The 21,817-nt window shown below is 39.0% G+C and overlaps 1 protein-coding gene across 2 annotated transcripts in view; it reads left to right on the forward strand.

The window, feature by feature from the left end:
* phex.S (phosphate regulating endopeptidase homolog X-linked S homeolog) overlaps positions 1–21,817 on the forward strand; it is a 125,652-nt gene that overhangs the window by 61,795 nt on the left and 42,040 nt on the right. For both annotated transcript variants that reach the window (XR_005965763.1, XM_018249081.2), the window contains exons 11-12: positions 444–572; positions 3,611–3,712. Coding sequence is in view for 1 of the 2 variants with exons in the window: in XM_018249081.2 (XP_018104570.1) it covers positions 444–572; positions 3,611–3,712 (231 nt within the window). In the remaining variant the exon portion in view is untranslated. The remainder of the gene's footprint in view (positions 1–443; positions 573–3,610; positions 3,713–21,817) is intronic.

Consider the following 21,817-nt stretch of genomic DNA (forward strand, 5'->3'; position numbering starts at 1 on the left):
GTTAGGCCTATGGAACACAAGGCCTTGTACGCTATAGATCTTACTCAACCTTCCGACTCAATTATTGTTGACTCTTTTTGTATTTTACCCATTATGGATTCTCCTCAGCTCCTGTTCTAGAAGATCATGGAACAGAATTTAAGAAAGCAGTAAATGATGAAAAATGGCAAGAAAAATCTTAAGAAAAATAGTTCCCCCTTTCCTGTACATCCTTTAATAAATGATGCTTAATTTATATTTTGAAATTAGCATAGGATTTTCTGTCTCAGTTCCCTAAGGAAGGGCTGTAACTAATAATTAAAGGGCAAATAATTTTTTAATAAATGTTATATAATTTCATTCAAACTAGCATCTTTTTCTGGTGTCCTTTTTAGAGTTTCTTAATAATGCTTATATGTATTGGACTCTACTGTTTAGTTGTCTTGAACTTTATTGCTTTGCAGATCCTCCTGGGTACCAATTCATTGGCAGGACGTTGGGACAGATGTGTAAATTATGTTGAAAATTCTATCCCCTATCCGGTTGGGAAGCTGTTTGTTGATGCTCACTTTCAAGAAGACAAGAAGGATATGGTAATTCACCTTATTTTAATAGGATAGGGCAGTTCTAGGTGTTTAGACTTAAAAGATGGATACAATTAGCAGGATTTAATTTTCTCTGTAATTATTACATCCTATAAAAACGAAGGTCTTAATAAGGGCTTGATATTTTATTGAGTATTAAAACCAACCAAGCCTTTCCTGTACTATGTTTTATAAGACCACGACAGTTACAGACGACTGATGTGCAGGTTTTATAGATGATATTAATGAACGACCTGAGTGATAAAAACTGTCATTTTTAGATTTAATAAATGTATGTGGCTTTCTTTGTCTCACAGTGGAGTAGAAGTTATTGAGTTGTTTCGTTGATTGGTGGTCAAGTTGTTCGCTGTAAATAGAGTCAGTATAATTTCTAGATGAGAATTGCTTTGATATTTTTCATAAAAATAAGTTACAGTTTTATGAAACCGAATATTTAAATCGTGTTTGCTGAAAGTAAGAGTCCATTTTATTTGTAAAATGTAATAGAAGCTACTATATGGGTGTGTATTTATTTTTAAGTAATTTATACTTATTTAACAGGTTGTTACTCTGCACTGGTCAAATTTGTGTTTGCTTGAGAAACACTACTATAGTTTATAAAAATAAACTGCAGTGTAACCATGGGGGGGGGGTAGAATACAATGATTTTAGATATGACGCTGGGAGATAAAGAGTAGTCCATTGGTATTTATGATTTTTTACAGAACTCTTTCTCATACATCATAGGATGTATGAGAAAGAGAAAAAAGAGAAAAAAACAAATAATTTATTTGTAAGTTCTAGACTAACAGGTAAAAACATTAAATGCAAAAAAAAAAACTTTTTGACATTATTGGTCCTTTTATTAACAGTAGACTAGTATAAGTAATATTAATTAATAATAATGATAGTAATACTAATTAATAATAGACAATTAATAAACTGAATCTACAAATTGGCAAATTATGTTGCCTTTCACAATATCTACTTTTTATGTTGTTGGATTATAACTAGGAAGTATAAGCCATTCAAAAGTGGATGCACCTTTTTAAATGCTGCATCTACTTTTCTATATATTAAAGGACAATCTAACTCCTCAAATGCTATGCCCTGGGGGTTGTTCTATTTAAGAGCAGTGCCACCGTTTTATCAGTGTTGCCCATGGCACCTTTGTTCCCAGCAAGACTTGCACATTAGCAGTAAGAGATCCCTGGGAAATATTGATAAAGATATCCATGTGACTCTGAGTTAAAAAGAACCTCAGGGAGATGCATTTTTTTTCTGAAGAGGACTGCTAACCCAGGGAAAAAATGTGCAATTTCATCTATTGGGAGGTCCTTGCGATATTGTATATTAGACTTTCTCTGTCCTTAAAGGAACAGTTCAGTGTGAAAACAAAAACTGTATAAATAGATATAGGCAGTGCAAAATAAAAAATGTTTCTAATATAGTTAGTTAGCCAAAAATGTAATGTATAAAAGCTGGAGTGACTGGATGTCTAACATAATAGCCAGAACACTACTTCCTGCTTTTCAGTTGTCTAACTCTGAGTTAGTCAGTGACTTGAAGGGGAGCCACATGGGACATATCTGTCCAGTGAGTTTGTAATTGATCCTCAGCATTCAGCTCAGATTTAAAAGCAACAGATATGACCCATGTGGCCCCCCTTCAAGTCTCTGATAACTAGATAGGGTAACTAGTTAGTGTAAACCAAGAGAGCTGAAAAGCAGGAAGTAGTGTTCTGGCTATTATGTTACACATCCAGTCACTCCAGCCTTTATACATTACATTATTGCCTAACTAACTATAACTACATATATATATATAGAAATATGTTTTATTTTGCACAACCTATCTATTTACCCAGTTTTTATTTTTACACTGAACAATTCCTTTAAAAGGACTTTCATATTCAATCCAAAACATAATTTTTTAAAAATGATTGTCCATCGAACATTTCTACATTTCTTGCTATGGAAAGATGCCTAAGTCAAAGTACAATTTTCAGTGCAAATGCAGTGTTTTGCCCATAAGGTAGATTTCCCCCCCAGAATTTCTGTTGCATTGCAGGCACAACAGGACCATTCACTTGGCACAACTGCTCTGTGGCCAATACTTTGTCTGGGTCAGACTGGGCTGGCAGGACATGGGGGGACCTCGGCTCTTGTGGGCCCCACCAGCCCAGATTCGTACCCAGAACCGGTGTTGCAGGGGTGCTGGAGGGATGGAGGGATCCATGGAGCTACAGGCACTTCTGAACCAGGCAGTAGTGCAATTCCCCTGTGTCAATAGGAACAGCAGCACCCTACAAGGAGCAAAAGGCAGGAGGACTGAATGGCACCAAACTCCACTATACAAAACCACTTTTAGTGAAAGTGGTTTTAGACACAACTCACTGTGTGGAAAAGTGCAAATTGTGAGCTGTGCTTGCAGATGTATATAACTTCCGATCTTCTTGGTTAGAGAGATGATTTTGGGAAAGCCTGCATCTTTAGTATTGTACCCTACAAACCAGATAGTGTGGACCAGAGGGGCATCTGTGTTTTTAAAAGAATTTTTTTCAAGGCAGCCTTTACTCGATAACTACATATGTGGATGCACTATTCCTATAAAATGGGCCCCATTGGTGATTTAACACTATCTCGGATAGGAAGAACCCAAAAAAAGAAAAAAAAATTGTATTCAACGACAATGTTGAAAAACTGTTTACAAAAAGAATGACATTTTTATAAATGTGATGCTTAAAATAATCATTCATAATTTATAATATAATAAGGGTCAAATATATTATAATTTGAAATTAGAGCTCACCACGGTCAAATTCCGCTGCCCTCTGTTCATTAGAGGCGTATTTATCAAATGGTGAACTCTAACTTTCACATATTGATCAATATGCCTCATAAACTCCTGCAGGAATGAATAGAGATTGGTGGAATTGTTTTACACTTAAATAAATCTAAAGTATTAAAAAAAAAGTTGCAATGTTCTCTTTCTTATACTATTTTTAGTGATTTATGGGGCGGTATAAGACTTTTTCTGTTGTCTAGATGGAAGAGCTGATTGACGGCATTCGCTGGGCTTTTATCGATATGCTTGAGAAGGAAAATGACTGGATGGATGAAGCGACCAAAGCCAAAGCTAAAGAAAAGGTACAGTTCATGCTTACAAAAAAATGGCTGAATATAAAAAATCACTTTTTATCCCACCCTGCCATCCTTCTTATTTTGTGTAAAAGAACAGGATATACATGTTCCCTTAAAACTGACTCTTATCCACCCCCTAGTCATTGGAAAGGCAACCCAAGCTTACTCGGAGATGCAAGAGTATTCTCTATTAGGAATCTAACTTATAGCATTGATTTCATTTCTATACCACATTGGGATAATGTGCAGCTATTGCTTGTCGTTGTCAATGTTAGTCTAATGTAAGAGAGGTAAATATAGTGCTGTTCTACATGACAACTGGGTGAAACCAAGAATAAAGAATACAATTTAAACAGTGCAGGCAGGATTCTCAAATGAGTATATTTTTTATTACATTTTACTACTGGCCCTTGGGGATTTGGATAAATGCTATATAATACAGTATTGATTTAAGATTTGGTCTCTATGGTGTCTACAGCTTCCTTAATGCCCTAACTGTTTATAATATGCCGAATGCAACAATTGCCTGGAGCAACACCGTCATGGAAGGTACATGTTCCCTTGAATGATACATCAGTAAATAGAAACATGTTTACTGCAAGCAAAATGTATTAGTAAATGGCTCGGAACAGCTCACACACATTTGGTCAGGATAGTGCCGGTCAGACAGCTTTGTTGTTCCCCTAGTTGCATAAAACGCAGTAGAACATATATAGTATAGGTTCGATTTAAAACCAACTCTGAAAAATCTATAAACAGAAAGGCTGCTGTATTTTCTAGATTAGGGATCCCCAACCTTTTGAACCTGTGAGTCACATTCAGAAGTAAAAGGAGTTGGGGAGCAACATTAGCATGAAAAATGTTCTTGGGATGCCAAATAAGTGCGGTGATTGGCCATTTGTTAGTCCCTATGTGGATTGTCAACCTTCTCTGAGGCACTGTTTGGCCAAAGGCTGGCGATCCAGTCGAAACGTCAGTTTCTGTGCCCACAAGAAAAAGTTTTTTTGTTTTTAATAAGACCTACGAGTGCAACCTCTGTGTACTTCTGTCTACCAATTTGCGAGCACTGCACCCAGGCGATTTGGATTTATTATCGTGAGTGCCAGTACCAACCACGTTTATATACGGTATATATATATATATAGACAAATGCCTTAAACTACTAAAAATGCCTTACCCTTTAAACAAAACAAGGATTGTTTGTCCATATATTGCAATATATTTAAGCTGGCCAACTATATCAAAGTCATTCCTAGTGATGGGTGAATTTATTCAGCAGGCGCAAATTCACGGCAAATTTTCGTGTTTCATCTCCGGTGAATAAATTCATGAAATTGCTGTGAAAAATTGCCCGCGAATTAAAGTTTTTTTACTATTACTACTAAAGTTAGTATGAGTTTCATGCACATTTGTTTTTCGACAGGTGTAACCTCAAAAAAGATGCACATAGACTTTAAAAATTTGTGCGTCACAAAAAATTGTCACCCATAAACTTCAATGCATTTGGCGAATTTTTCACAGTATTGCAAATTTTCGGCGAAACAGGTCAGATTTCCCAACACACTATCGATAGAGCTGTGCTCTTGCTAGAACACTTCCCTATAAGATACACTGGGTGGAGCTGATGCTTTTTCTAGATTCATGGAACCGAAAACAGAAGACAGCGCTAATAAGCTGCTTTGTATTCACTGTAACTTTTAGCTTGCATTTGCTTTACTGCTTTGCAAATATTACTTAATTAAGCTCCTTTAGATTGCTTTAGAGTAATGTGAGTTTTGTGATTATGGCTTCCTCGCTTGGTTTTGTTCAGGTTTTTCTTTGTGCAGTTTCTTGTAATCAAGATACATTTCTGGTTATATTTTTTTCCTCTTTTTTCTAATCGATGCAACTAATTTGTAGGTGCTAGACTAATTATTTGGTAATATTATACCCTGTACTTTTTTGTTTTATATATATACTGCATATATATTTATACTGTGTATATATATATATATATATATATATATATATATATATATATATATATATATATATATATATATATATATATATATAATGTCGGTACAGTGAATGCACTCCTCCCGGATTCAATTCTGTTGATGGTGGTGCGTTGGTCAAAGTTTTGTGTTATATTCCAGTAAATGGACCCGCACTCATTCATTATAGTGAATTAAATGTGCTTTATTCACAAGTTCATTTCCAACGTTTCGGTCCTCTCTGGGACCTATTTCAAGGATATATATATATATATATATATATATATATATATATATATATATATATATATATATATATATATATATATATATATATATATATATATATATTAGGGTTGCACTGAATCCAGGATTCGGTTTGGGATTCAGACAAGATTTGGCCGAATCCTTGTGCCTGGCCGAACCAAATCCGAATCCTAATTTGCATTTGCAAATTGTGGGGAGGACGGGATTTCACGTGACTTTTTGTTACAAAACAAGTAACCCAATTTTTTCCCACTTTTTCCTTTCCCACCCCTAATTTGCATATGCAAATTAGGATTCAGTTCGGAATTCGGCCGAATCTTCCAAGATGGATTCGGGTATTCTGCCCGGGCCTAGGACAGAAAAATTTTAGGGGAGGCATGCCACCCAGCCCCATCCTAAGGAGCACTGGAGACTCAAAGCTCCCCAGTGCTCCGTTGCTTGAGAGCTGGGACCATGTGGCCTCGGGCGCAGCTTTGTGCAATCCGGTCCATATTCTAATGTAGGCCTATCTATGCATCTATGAGTGTTTTCTGCAGTTACATTAGACAAAGAACCATCCATGAACATGGTCTAGAAACCCTGAAAGATTACTGTTCTAGTTTATTGAATTAAGCTTCTGTCACCCTGATCATATGCTGGCATCATCTTGTAGACCAGGAGTTCTCAGTTGCAATCAATGGCGTGTGTATTTGCAGCCACATGCAGGCAATTGTTACATGTGAGCTGTGTTGGATTTGGTAGTCCAGGGCACACTGGGCTGCCACCTTAAAGGAGAAGGAAAGGCTAAAATTAAGTAAGCTTTATCAGAGAGGTCTATATTAATACACCAGTAAGCCCTCAAAGTAATGCTGCTCCGAGTCCTCTGTCAAAAGAAACACAGCATTTCTTTCTTTCTATTGTGTACACATGGGATTCTGTGTCAGACTTCCTGTTTTCAGCATAAACCTCCAGGGCTTGGGCTTGAGCATGCTCAGTTTGCTCCTCTCTCCCTCTTCCCCTCCCTTTTTTCCCCTCCCCTCCCTGCTGTAATCTGAGCCCAGAGCTATGAGAAAGCAGGGAGAGACTCAGGCAGGAAGTGATGTCACACCAAGCTAATATGGCAGCTGCTATCCTTAACAAACAGAGAGAGTTTCTAGAGCTGTTTACTCAGGTATGGTAAAGCAGTCTGCATAATAAATATAGTGTTCTTGTTTGTTTTTTATTGGCAATAATCTGCTTCGGTAGCTTTCTTTCTCCTTTAAGGGCCCCATCCCACCTGGGTCCCCAACCATGAGGTCCACCTGGTGCCTTTTTTTTACAAGGCCAGGGGGAGCTCAGGCAGCATGCACACAGGCCTTCAGCAGGAGTGGATCTTGGTCAGCGAGGCCCACAAGGACAGAGGTCCACCAGGTTTTTTCTTGGGTGTTCCACCAGCCCAGTCTAACCCTGCATGTGAGCCATGAGCCATCAGTTTAGTTGCCTGCACAAACAGTTTGGAATTCACCCAAGGAAGGGGAGGACCCCTCAAGTGTTGTGTTATATCACATAAGGAATTTGAAAAGAGAATATTTGTGAAGAATTATGTAGAAACAGAAAAAGACCAGTGAGTGATGAGAAAGAGAATGTTTATTGCAGGCCACAAAAGCTTGAGCAAGAGAGGAGAAATAGCAAGACTTGGCAATGTACATTAAAGAGTTAATTTGCACCAATGTAGTTTACCATAGCAACCAATCAGATCATTGGTTTCATTTTTCTAACTTCTAAATGACTAATTCGCCTGTCAACTGGTTGCTATAGGCAACCGCACTGGTACAGGTTAGCAGTTCTATTTGCAAAGCATTTCCATCACTTTTTAAATGTTGATTCTTAGACCTCACTGGATAACTCAGAATATCTTGTATCCTACCTATCTTTGTTGAACTAAATATTGCTCCTCATACTTTAAAGGAACAGTTCAGTTTAAAAATAAAAACTGGGTAAATAGATAGGCTGCACAAAATAAAACATGTTTCTAATATAGTTAGGCAAAAATGTAATGTATAAAGGCTGGAGTGACTGGGTGTCTAAATTAATAGCCAGAATCCAACTTCCTGCTTTTCAGCTCTCTAACTCTGAGTTAGTCGGTGACTTGAAGGGGGGGCACATGGGACATAACTACTCAGTGAATTTGCAATTGATCCTCAGCATTCAGCTCAGATTCAAAAGCAACAGTTATGGCCCATGTGCTCCCCCTCAAGTCACTGATTGGTTACTGACTGGTAAACAATCAGTGGAAACCAAGAGAGCTGCAAAGCAGGAAGTAGTGTTCTGGCTATTCTGTTACACACCCAGTCACTCCAGCCTTTATACATTACATTTTTGGCTAACTAACTATATTAGAAACATTTTTTATTTTGCACAGCCTATTTACCCAGTTTTTATTTTTATACTGAACAATTCCTTTAACCCCTGGCATTGTAGAACCACTACACATTAATGTATTTACAGTATTTAGTGGGGATCCTCTTAAACTCTCTCATTTGAAAATTCTGCCTTATTTCTAGAAAGAATGATACTTTTATTAAATATAACTCAGCTTTATTTTGTAGAGCTTTTTGTCCCAGGTCAGGGAAATATATTATCTAAAGTCCTACTGAACGTATTTGTTGCTAAGGCAATAGACAATGTCTGAATACACTAGATTTGACAGCAAACATACTCTAACAAATAGGACTGCTACTGTAAAGTTGATCTCATTACAATATTTCTGTTGCCTAAATACAATATATTATATAATGCTAAAAAGCAGGAAAAAACAAGTATGAAAATGAGATCACCCGAATAATAGATACCTGCACATTGTTTTTAGTTATGAGTTATTACAGGAGATGAATAAAATGGCAAATGACTGTATACTGTGATCCCTTTGCCTTTTCTTATCTTTCCAGGCAAGGCTGTAATTACTGGTTTAGATAGGGAACACTGATCCTGCTTAGCTTTCTGCTATACATATAGCTAGATGTAAGATGTATAATAGAATTTCTTGCAAGAAAAGGATTAAAGAAGACTATTTTTATACCTTGCGGGGGAACTGCAACAAACGCACACTATATCTAATGCTGCTTACTGCATATTCAGATTCCACATTTGTCCTGGAAGTGACTATCCATGACCCACTCCACTATGGAACTGGACCCTTAAAACAAGTTTAAATTCTTTGCTTAATATATACATGCATTTTCCGTTCTAATACTGGACCTGCACTTTTGTACCATTGATATGTTTTCCCATGCCATGCCAACTGATCTGTCAACCTCTGGTGCAATAAAACATGGCAGCAGAAAGCTGGATCATTATTCAGTCTATGGCAGAACTTCACCTACTTCCGTCAAATGCCCCACAATTCATTCAGCTGGATCAATACAATTCCTGTTTGGGGCTAAATAGCTTTAATATCTAGAGTTGTCCCCCATGATGTCTGTACTTGGGCAGGACTTTGACTCATTGCCATTCATTACATAATAAATGTGCCTAGTAAATAAATGTATTATTATTATCATACGTTAGTGAGTGCCAAATTAACCCTTTATGTCTGGATCACAAGTAGTTTGCCATGTTTGCCAATGATTCATTTGTGTACTTCCGTTCTGACTTTGACACCTGGCTCTCTTTGTTCCTCTTGATAAAAGGCCATATATAGGCCTGAAACGTTGCTGAGCGGGTCTTCCATGATAATTTGAATAAAGGCATTTTTTTAACTACGTGGTGCTGTGCTGAACTAATTCTACTGTATAGTGTTTTGCCTGCAAGGAGCACCATGCAAATAAAAATATGCATACATACATACTATGCTCTTTTCTTTTGTTTGTCTTTTTGAAAAGAGTGAATAGTGTATGGGTGGAAATTGCAGAAACCCACCAGCACACCCTGGCCTCTCCAGCATAAGTTGGCCCGGTGCACAGTCAGAAGGGATCAGCAACCCCAATTGTAGTAAGCGTAATAAAAGAAGAACCGGCACTCAGAGCTCGATGCATGCGGGCAAAGCCCTGCGTGTTTATTACAATGTAACGTTTCGGGGCGGGCCCCTTCGTCAGTCAGACGAAGGGGCCCGCCCCCGAAACGTTACATTGTAATAAACACGCAGGGCTTTGCCCGCATGCATCGAGCTCTGAGTGCCGGTTCTTCTTTTATTAGTGTATGGGTGGGCCTGAACAATTTTAGGCTTTGTTTACCCCAGACACAAATGCAAGAGTTACTTACTGCTCATTTATAAAGTACTTGTGTCCAGGGGTCTGTCGACCCCCTGAAGCTTGCACCAGATTGGAAAATCACAAGTGCTCCATAACTTGTTCATCTGAATGAGAAGCAAGTTAGGGGAGGGTCAGGTCAAGCTGGCTGGGCACCTTAGGTAACCCGCCAGGCTTTTCACCCATGTGTGTGCATGTTCGAAAGTAAACTTGCATGCTCATGGTGACACAGGAGTGATTGGTGGAGGGAAAGAGAGAGCAGAGCAGCGGAGGAGAGGGTAGGGGAGAGCAAACGCATACTGGGGAAGACTCTCTAACAGGTACCTGCACAGCACCCCCACCTAGTTCCAGCCATGCATGCATGCACCAATATTTCAATTTCATGTAGTATGGCTGATTACCATGGTTAGCTAAAATAGGAAAAGGGACTAATGACTGAATGCTGCACTTGTTATTGGTTATTAGCTTATCTGGAATTCATGTGCTACACTTCCTCACACATATGCTGAGTATTCCATCGGCTGATTAGTTGCACAAGTGCAATATTTGGCTTATCACCAGGTAAGCAGGGCCATAATGGCTAACTTTAGGCTCAACTGCATTTGTCTTATTCTTACGCTCTGTATTACCATCTTCATATTTATTATTTAGTGCTCTGCCCTCCTGAGGGACATGCACCATCAAAGCAGAAGAGATAATCCCTTTTAAGCTCTAGAGTGACTATATTACTTGTGTTTTTTATTCAAGATGAAAGCTTTTTCATGTTCTCAATTCCAACCTGCATTAGTGACACACTTTAAGAAAAGCAAAAGCGGAAGCTTTTTTCTTTTCAGTCCCATAGAAAAAAATGGTACTGTGCTATTATCGCTCCATCAAATGAGATATAAACCGTATTTATATTTAGTGTTTATCTACATTTAATTTTTGTTAAAACAAAGGGCCAGTAATTAAAAAAAATGTATAATTTACCAATTATTTCTATCAAGTACATAAAAAAGACTTTCCTTTGAAACAAACACATACCTCCCAAGTGTCCCGTTTTCTGCGTGACAGTCATGATTTTGACAATTTAGCTCACAGTCCCAGATTTTTATTAAAATGTCCCAAGTTTCTCTATGATCTCCTGCACTGACAACAGAAAGAGCTACAAAGTTTCTGAAACTTAAATAAGAGGCATTTTGGCATTTTGAGAGCACAGAACACTCAGTACCTGCAGTTAGATACATTTGTAACAATTTATGATAAGCAAAGATACATTTGTAACAATTTAAGATTAGCCACTCACAGCTTAAAGGGCAATTTCACCTTCATTAGCAAAACTGTTATAACATATAAAACATGAAACTTTTATAGCCTGCCAAATTCACTAAAATTCAACCTTTAATAAATGGGCCTGCCCAAAGTGTTGAATTCTCCTATGGCTTGATACATTCTCTACTAGATTATTTCCGTCTATTTTTAAATGCCTGGCACCTGTATCCCCTTTTGGCCCATTAAGGTTTGACCATTTCCTGTTTAAAGGGATTTTGTCATGATTTTTATGGTATAGTTTTTATTTCTAAATTACACTATTACATTACATATAATTCACTCTACCATATAAAATGTTATTCCTGAATCGACAAGTGTATTTCAGGTCATTGTGTCTGACCCTGTGCTTTCAGAAAGAGCCAAGAACTGCTTTCAGATAAACTATTCTTTTTTTTCTACATAATGTAACTGGAGGAGTTGCGATGAGACTTGGATTTTTACTATTTAGTACTATTCTCTTATCCATGAGAGAGCCGTTATTTTGCGTCAGGGAGTTGTTATCTGGTTAACTTCACATTGCTCTGTTGATAGGCTGCTGGGGGAAAAGAAAGGGGTGTGTGGTATATTTCTTACATGCAGTGCAGCTATAAAGAGTGACTGAAGTTTATCAGAGCACAAGTCACATGACTTAGGGCACCTAGAAAACTAATATGTCAGATTTCAAAAATAAATATAAAACAAGTCTGTTTGCTCTTTTGAAAAATGGATTTCAGTACAGAATTCTCCCACAGGGTTTTAAATGACCCCTCAGGTCTCTTTCTCTATGGCCTCCATCATCTGATCAGGGTTGATATCTGCTGGTGGGCCTGGTACAACAAGGCCCCAGCAAAAAGCGTATCTTAAATCAACTTCCCCTTTAGTGAAGTTGAGGAACAGGGATCCCCTTTGAACAAGGTAACTAGACAGTAGGACTAGCCATAGTATATTCTAGTCGTGTTAGCTAGGCTGATGGAAAAGAGGAGCCCCAAAAGTTTGGGGATCCCTGTTCTAAGACAAGACAGGGCTACATAACAATATACAGAACAGGATGTTACAGAAGTTGGATGCTTGTAACCCTGTTTAAACATTCCCAATAACAGATGCAGACTAGTAAACACTTTTTGTGGAGCTGCTGATATTTCCCCACCATGAAATTCTCTTCACAAGGCATACTATTAGTGATGGGTGAATTTATTTGCCAGGTGCGAATTTGTGAATTTTCCAGCAAAACCAAACGCCCCAAATTCGCCCATCACTACATACTATTTAAAAGATTAATGATTTGGCATTATCAAATACCAGGTTGTATTTAACTATAACTGGTATATGTTTTTGTGCATCTTTTTTTCTTTGTGGTTATTTGCACACACAGTCCTCTCTCCCTTCTTACATTGGGAATCAGGTAGACAGTTGACAATTTTAAATGCATGTATTAAACACACTCACAGATAAAAGTTGATCTGTTCCGTTTCATGTATTATTTAGTTTTAAAGGCATATATTGAGGTCTTCATTGCAGGGAGAGTATAGTTATATTTTTATTTACATTATTTAGCTTTACAAACGACATTATTGAACTTTCAACCTGGAATATCAAACCCACTTATAGAAAACCCTTTCCAGCTGAACGTACATGTTAAATTTGCTCTCTAATAGTTGCAAGTAATTATAGTCATAGAGGCCGGTGTAAGTAGGCCCTGCTGCTTGCGTGTACAGTATAAAGGCTTGTGGTTCTGGGTAGCCCTATGTCTCTGTAGTTTGTGGGTGTTTCTAACTGGAAGACATATACTATATATGCAGTGCTGTCCAACCGGTGGCCCGTGGGCCAGAACCCTGTTGTGTGGCCCCCACATGTCTGCTGCGACTACTTACCTTGTGTAAACTTTAAAAGGTATCGGCCCTGCATTGTGTACACCTCAAATTCAGACAGCAAACTCCTGCATTGTTCACACCTGTATCACCTCTATTGTTCACACCCCTAAGGCCCTGCTCTGTTCAATCCTGTAAAGCTCTGTGCTCCTGTAAACCCAGACTGTAAGTCCACACAATGTTCACATGTTTATACCTATATATATATATATTCAAACTGCTGGAGGGGCACCAGCATCACTGTATGTAGCACAGTATTAACTGTTTCTTAGAGTTCTGATAGGTTTCCCTGCCTCCTTCTCTATTCTGACTTCCCCGTGTGTGCCATACTCTGCCTGCCCTATGCTCCCTGTGTGTGCCATACTCTGCCTTCCCTATGCTCCCAGTGTGTGCCATACTCTGCGTGCCCCATGCTCCCTGTGTGTGCCATACTCTGCCTTCCCTATGCTCCCAGTGTGTGCCATACTCTGCCTGCCCCATGCTCCCAGTGTGTGCCATACTCTGCGTGCCCCATGCTCCCTGTGTGTGCCATACTCTGCCTTCCCTATGCTCCCTGTGTGTGCCACACTCTGCCTGCCCCATGCTCCCTGTGTGTGCCATACTCTGCCTGCCGTATGCTCCCAGTGTGTGCCATACTCTGCCTGCCATATGCTCTCTGGGTGCCATACTCTGTCTAACCTATGCTCCCTGTATGTGCCATATTCTGCCTGCCCTATGCTTCCAGCAAGTGACATAATCTGCCTTCCCTATGCTCGCTGGGTGCCATACTCTGCCTGCCCTATGGTCCCTGTGTGTGCCATATTCTGTCTGCCCTGTGCTCCTTGTGTGTGCCATACTCTGCCTGTGGAATGTGAGCCTAGTAGGGTTTATTCTGGAGGTTTGTTAGCATTAGGAAATTGTTGTGAGGGGCCCCTTAGGTTTAATCATGTGCTGGGGTGCAGTGTTATCCACAGAGGAGGAGGAGGCATATTTATTTATGGGTATATTTTAATATGACTTAATTTGTTCACATATGAGTGATGACTGATATCCCTTTAGTGAGCACATTTGGTATTTTTGGTGTGCTACCCCTATTAAAGTGAACATGGTCCTTAATGTTCTTGTGGTAAAAGGGCGTGGTTTAAAGTGGGTGCAGTTGAAAAGCAGGGAGTGCTCAACACTGGCTTCCATTATCTGCCATCCGCCACATAGCCCAGAAAAATTTTGTCCCTCAGCACCACAGAAGTTGGATAGCACTGTATTATAAAATAACAACAATTTAACAAGAGATGAATGAAAATAGTTTTGTTAAGACAAACAGCTTAATGGTTCCATGTTTCTGCATTAAAAGTCTTGTTATTGTGCATCAGTTTGTTTCAGTTTATCACTAATCCCCTCACTATATGACACTGGCATCCAATACTCTGCATAGCTACTTATTGATCCTATAGATCTGTGCCCGGTGGGCCCTGAACTTCATGGGCCCCCAGCCGGACCAGACCTCCTTTTCCGATATTCGGGAATGTACAAAAAAAAAATAATTTTGGCTCCTTCAAGAATGCATGCCGAGCATAGCGTCACAGTATGGGGGCGAAGGGGGGCCCTGGACAGCAGTCCCAGTGGGCCCCGGGCCCCCTAGTCCGACTCTGGAACTGTGCACATCTCTTAGTAGCTATACAGCATAAAGCATTAAACTTCCAGTTCCAAGAGAACCTTGGAATACTTTCAAATTGCCTCTACTGTTTATTCCCCCCTTATTCCAACAGAATATTGCATCATTGCTGTACCCTAAAAGTACATTGCACAGCCCTAAGATTAATGCTACTGCATAATAATGCACATCTCTCCATTAACCCTCATTGCACAGTTCTGTATCTTGCCTTTGCTGGAATGAAAACCATAGCTTAACAATGAAGTGGGCTAGAAATGCTACATACTGTATTATGTTTTGGGGTCCTGCACCAGTCAGAGCCTTTTAACAGGGAAGACGAGTAACCTCTCATCTTCTTTTCTGATTCACTGCACATGCTCTGAGCTGCTATCAGTTGCTTGGGACTGATTTTGTTCGTTCTCTCTCTCTCTCTCTCTAGAATATACAAATAATGATACAACAGTGATTAGTAATGAATTCAGATTATCTTTACATGACAGCTAAGGAACGGTGCAAACCAGGCAGCACTGTAGTATCAGCTTCTACAACAGGTGAACCTCATATTCTGCTTGATGATTTGTGATGACCCCAAAGCTGCCCAGGGCATGCTGAGCACGTGCAGTGTCACTGGCACTTACACAATGGCCTAAAAAGGCCAAGATGGCAGGCTGCTGTGCAAAAATGTGAAGGCCTGGATCATTATTACTATAGAGATGCTGAACCTCTAGGCTGGTGCAGTAAGTTCAGTATATAAAATACATTTTAGCCATATTCAGTTTCAAGGTTTACTTCTCTTTTAAGATCACAGCTCAGGAAACATGTGAAAGAGAATATTCCAAAAATATGGGTCTCTAACTAATCCTATTAAAGCAAATTCTACCTTGCTTTATCACTGGTTTAGGCGATTTTTTTTTATCGCTCTGTGATAAAATGTCTTTTACTGTGTTGAACAAAGTTTAGCAGCAGCTGTTAGTAACAAAATTACTGGAAGAAGCAAAGCCTAAATTACAGCGATAACAATGAGACAGCGGAATGAAATGTTTGTTTTTAAATACCTTTCTGAGTTCCAAGCTTCATTAAGATTAGTTAAGCAGATTAAGGGATGCTGTGATTTCATATTCATAGAAGGATTGCTGGCGTTAGCATTCATTTCATTTCCAGTGATGACAGAAAATTACCAAAACGTTTAACATCTCCTCTGCCTGGGGGTGACTGATGTGGATAACGAAATTGGCTTAAGTGGGATTTCTTTTATAATTTGGGACAAAATGGAATGCTCGAAGTTGAAGGCAGCAATATAACCAGATTTAAATAACTGGCCCCGAGGTATGTGTTATCGCTGTGCATGAAGATGAAATCACAGTGATTGGGCTCTAGAGAGCCAAGGCTTTATCAACAAACCAGTAAATCATTTTGTGCTGTTTCACATCATTTTACCCAAAAGACAAAATATTGCATGGGTTGGAAAATGTTAAAGTGACATCTAGGGATGTAGCGAACTGCCGATTTGGTGTTCGCGAACGCCGTTCGTGAACACCGGCAAAAAATGCGAACGTTCGCGGACAGTTCGCGAACTTCGAACACCCGCTAAAATCGTTCGATTCGAACGATCGAAGGATTTTAATCATTCGATCGAAGGATTTTCATTCGAATCGAACGATCAAAGCCATTCGATCGAATGCTTTTCATTCGATCGAATGCTAACAATCGTTCGAACGAATGGAAATCGTTCGATTTTTAGCGGTCGAAGGAATTTGAATGGTCTAATGGTCGAACGACTTGTATTCGAATCGAACGCGAACTCAAAATGCGAACGTTCCCAAACGTTCGCGAACATTCGGCGGACGCGAACGGTCGAAGTTCGCGCCAACTAGTTCGCAGCAGAACAGTTCGCTACATCCCTAGTGACATCTAGAATAATTGATTGCATTTTGGCAGAGAATAAACTCAGATTTCATTTGTTTATTATAATTTTTTCTGTTTTCTGGATTTAATTTGTATTTCAGGATGTTTGAATGACTTGAAATAAGGGAATGGTTGGGCTGTGCTCCCTGGTAACCTTAGGTTCCTTGTTTTCATGGGTTAAATCTGGGTACTCTGGCTTCCTCCAACATTCCAAAAATGTAAAAGAAGGCCAAAGGACCACTAAAGCCCCAACACTAAATGTTTCTAATTATTTACCACTTAAAGGAAGTGGCAAGTTTTTTATTAGGGTTCTCTCTCTCACTCTTTCATTTGGATTTGTCAAGATTGGCATTGCATCAGTGTTGGAATGGGGCGGAGGGACACCGGAAAAAAAAACCTGGTGGGCCCCATTGACCCAGACCTTCCCACCCAATCACGGCTGCATCAGAGAAAAAGGTACGCATGGTAAAGGGAGGGGAGCTTGTGGCATCATGTAGGTCAAGGCATTCCTTGCAGGACCTGAAGGTGACTTCACAACTGGGGCAGGGTGCTTGGGGTATCTGGGGTCCCCTGAGGTGGCAGCTCCTGCAGGCCTCTGACCCCACAGTCTCCCACTACACCTGGACCACGTTTTTTTAACTTGGTGAGTGTATTTACAATGGTCTTGTATACCCCCCCTTCTTGGTTATTTTAATGTTCTCTGACTCCATCTAATCTTTTATGATAGCTATCTATGATTTTATGTAATTTCAATATTCAAAAAATGGTGTAATGTCTTATCTTGTGGTGGGGAAGTTATTTTAATTTTGATAGATTCTCATACATGCTACTCTTATTGAGGGTAGCATTAATAGAAATCAACATTATTAAGGACAGATCAGACCACACACATTTAAGTACTTTTTATGATTTGGTAAGATGGGATTTAGACAGTGTTGTTGCAGTAACTGCAGTCTATTTAGATTTTAACAAGACTTGATACAGTTTGTTGGTCATGGTAGTGCTAGCATTGTTTATAGAAACTAATTGTCAGTGGTTGCAGGGTTCTGTATTGGGTCCATTTTTAATCTACTCATTAATGACTTGGGTTGGGGAATGGAATACAATGTATCTCTGTTGATGAGACTAAATTATGCTGATCACTTAGGATGTCACATCCCTGCAGGGAGATGTGGACAAAAGGGCGATATGGTTGAATTAGACAAAGATCAAGATCTATAAATGTAGGTTATGCACTTGGGATTTGAAAATATGCAGGTTTCTGTTATGATTAATGGGACAAAGATATGCTTAATAGAGTAGAAACTAATAGTACATGTGCAAAATAATCTTAAAATGGAACAAGCAATTCCAGTCACCAACAAATCAGAAAGATATTATCTGGTGGTCTAAAAACACTGGAAGAGAGGATAATTTTCCCTTTACAAGTCACTAGCAAGATTCTATGTTGACTATGTAGTGCAGTTTTGGATGCTATTTAGAAGAGACATTGGCAAAATAGTGTTACTAGCCCCTGATGGGCAAACACTTCTAAAGGTTCTAGTTGTGTAAATGCTGAACAATTGTACTGTATCATCTGTGCCTATTTCCCAAGAGATTGGAGTATCATACCTGCCAATAAAGAAGTTATTGTTTATTTTTTTTTTTTATAAGATTTTATTTTTGCATAATTTTTAATTATAAACAAATAGAAAAACAGAAAGAAAAGAAAAGGAAAAGAGAGAAGTTAGGCTAATGTACAGATGATGAGTGTTCAGAATTTGGAGTATTTCACAATCAGACATTTCTTCCAACCAGGTATCCCATACGGAATTGAATTTGTCCAGACAACCTCTTGCTAGGTAGGTCAGTTTCTGGCTTTCTTGCCATTGAAGAGAACCCAGAGACTTCTGGTGCATTAAGTTGATTTTATTAGTGTAGTAGAGTAGCTGCAAATAGCACAGTCTGGAGTAGGACTGGAGTTGCAGGTCACCTGTAAATCCTATTAAACAGAATTTTTGGGAGTATAAGCTTCTCACTGAGAAACGTATCACCCCGGAATTTATGGATGCCGGGCAGGACCTGAAGACATAAAACAGAGCCTACCACATCCCTGCTCTTGGGTCATAATTTGCATATATTATCATAGATTTTTGCCTTGTGGTAAGGGGTCAAGTACACTCTGTTTAGGACTCGTGTCTGTCTCTATCTATCCATAATGGAAATGGATATACTGTATCTGGGACTAGTTTAAGAGCATAAGACCATATCTCGTCATCTAGCATGGAAATGTCTCTCTGGCATTTAATTTTGTTTTTTTGAAGAGAAGAGGAGCATGAGAAGGACAATATAATGTCAGGTCTTGTGTACTGTATGTAAGTCTGTGAAGGGTTCTTTTGGCTAACCTAATAAGCTTTATAGGGAATTGCATATTGAAAGCATGACACAGGTGAAGAAACCTCTTGTTGCAATAAGTGAAGTTTTGCATTTAGCACCAGTGATGATGCCTTCTAGGGTTTTAATACCAAACTGTGCCCATCTGGCAGCATCTAGAAGAGCATGGAAGTGGGGAAGATGGTTTTTGCTCCACATTTGAGTCCAGGGAGACCAAACCTTAGACTGACCATGTGGACCAACTTCTTTGATAAATGGGCAAAAGGTGCATTAGCCTACTAATTCTAGGAGGATCAATGAAGAAAAGAATGAAGATCTGATAGGCCCCTGATAGGATCGTAAATCAACTATGGTAGGTCCCCCACCTGTCAGAGCTAGAGAAGAGCACTGCCTGAGTGTCTGTGGGAGGCAGTTCTCTCTGTAGATTACAAATCAAGCTGCATTGTAGCTGGATGGTGATCTACTGAGTGAAAGCAGAACAGACAAGCGACCCTCTTGAAGTGCAGGAAAAAAGATGCCAAAGTGTATCCCTTGCCTCATGTCTGACTCCAGTCCAATTTCCTGCCACAGTCTGTCAGTCTTAGGTCAGACTAATGGGAGAGGGGCAAAGAGTGGGGGTTGGGAAGAGGGGTATTATATGGAGATGAGAGTAATCTGAACTCAACCATTGCCCACCAAGGCCTTTAAAGGGTTTATCCTTAAGTTAACTTTTAGTATATTGTAGAATGGCCAATTCTAAGCAACTTTTCAGTTGGTCTTCATTATTATTATTTTTATAATTTAGTATTTGCTTTTTTTTTCTGACTCTTTCCAGCTTTCAAATGGGGTGGGGGTGGGGTCACTGACCTTTCTATTCAGGCCCTCTTCTATTCATATTCCAGTCTCTGATTAAAATCAGTGAATGGTTGGTAGGCTAATGAGGACCCTAGCAACCAGATTGCTGAAATTGCAAACTGGAGAGCTGTTGAATAAAAAGCTAAATTACTCCAAACAAAACCACAAATAATAAAAAATTAAAACCTATTGCAAATTATTCAGCATCTACATCATAATAAAATTTAACTCAAAGGTGAACATCCCCTTAAGCGGCCCTGGAAGGTCTAAGATATGTAGAAAAATTAAGCAAATTAGTACTGTTTATATTACAATGCAAGTGCTTAAAGTGAGATTTGATTACTATATCACCATGTATAAATATATAAGTTTAACATACAACAGAGGTCACATGGCCTTTCCTTGAGAGTCAAAAAACATTTCATTTTCAGTGCAAAAAAAGATTCTTTATAGTGAGACCTTTGAAGCTGTGGAATTATCTCCCTGAAGTGGTGGTTATGCCAGATATATTAGATTATTTCAAGAAAGGGTTGTATTCCTTTTCAAGAAGTGAAGAAATACAGAATTACTGATATTTTTAATCCAATCCAGTCTTAGAATTTTTATTGCTTTTCTCTTAGTACAGTGCACAAGGCAAATGTTTATAACTTGCAGCTTTCTAGCTACTCTATAACCCCATTTTTTATTTTTATGTTAAAATAATCAAATTATTTGTATAATCGAATTATTTATATTTGTAATATAGTATATTCATATTATTTTCCACTATTTTCTCTCTAGCAAAACTCTCAAAACATTTGGTAATTCAGTTAAGCAGTAGGAGATTAACAAAAATAATGCAATTCTCTAAAAGATAAGTGACTTACAATCCTAATGCTGTGCTGGGTCAGTTATTTATGAGTAATTAAATCAACAGTGTATGCAGATAAAAATCAATAGGGCTTTGAAACAGCATTCTTTATCATTATACAGGTCTCATGGGATGTAGTGATGTACAGTCATCTGACAGCTTGCTGGTTATAATGTGTTATAAAATCTGGCACATACAAATGGACTCGATCTACTGCAGCATCCAGTAAATTTGTACCTGGCAAAACAAATACATAACTGGTGGCTCATTTAATCACAGATGTGTGCTTCTTTAGATATGCCTAATATTTTATATTATAAACTCGTATATTCGGTGTACTGCAAAAGCAGTAAATAAGCGACCTGAGTGTTATGTATTTGCATCAGCTGTGTTAAGTTTTGTAAAGTTAATAGCTTTTGAAGGATGTCAGAATGTTGCAGCCTTGGGAATAGTGGGAGGAGACTGGGAAGTTAGTCTCTCTCTGTGTGTGTGAATATAAAGATCAGTTCATCATCTTTATTTTCACACACAGCCTTTTCTGCATTACTGTCATATAACATGACAAGAACATCCAGGGGCGATCCGCGGGCTGCTGCCCCTGAGGCAGCAACCCCGATGCCGCCCACCTCTCCCGCTCCACCCTTAAAAGTTTAGCATCGGAGAGTGTCAAAGGGGGCTGCATCGCTAGCGCAACGAGTGCGTACTGCGCTTTCTTCACTAGCAGAGCCAATTTCCAGTTTAAAAAACAGAAATTCGGCACTTAAAGTTACAGGAGGCGGCTTTTGCTTCCCCTTGTAACTGGACTTTCACTGCCGTCTGAGGCAAGGTGCTGAGAACATCTAAAACCCTATGTGCATCCCATTTAAAAGTTTCCACAGCACTCAGGAGAGCCTGCAGTGCCTTGGGATCATAT

Source organism: Xenopus laevis, chromosome 2S (genome assembly GCF_017654675.1).
Source record: "Xenopus laevis strain J_2021 chromosome 2S, Xenopus_laevis_v10.1, whole genome shotgun sequence".
NCBI classification, from domain to species: Eukaryota; Metazoa; Chordata; class Amphibia; order Anura; family Pipidae; genus Xenopus; species Xenopus laevis.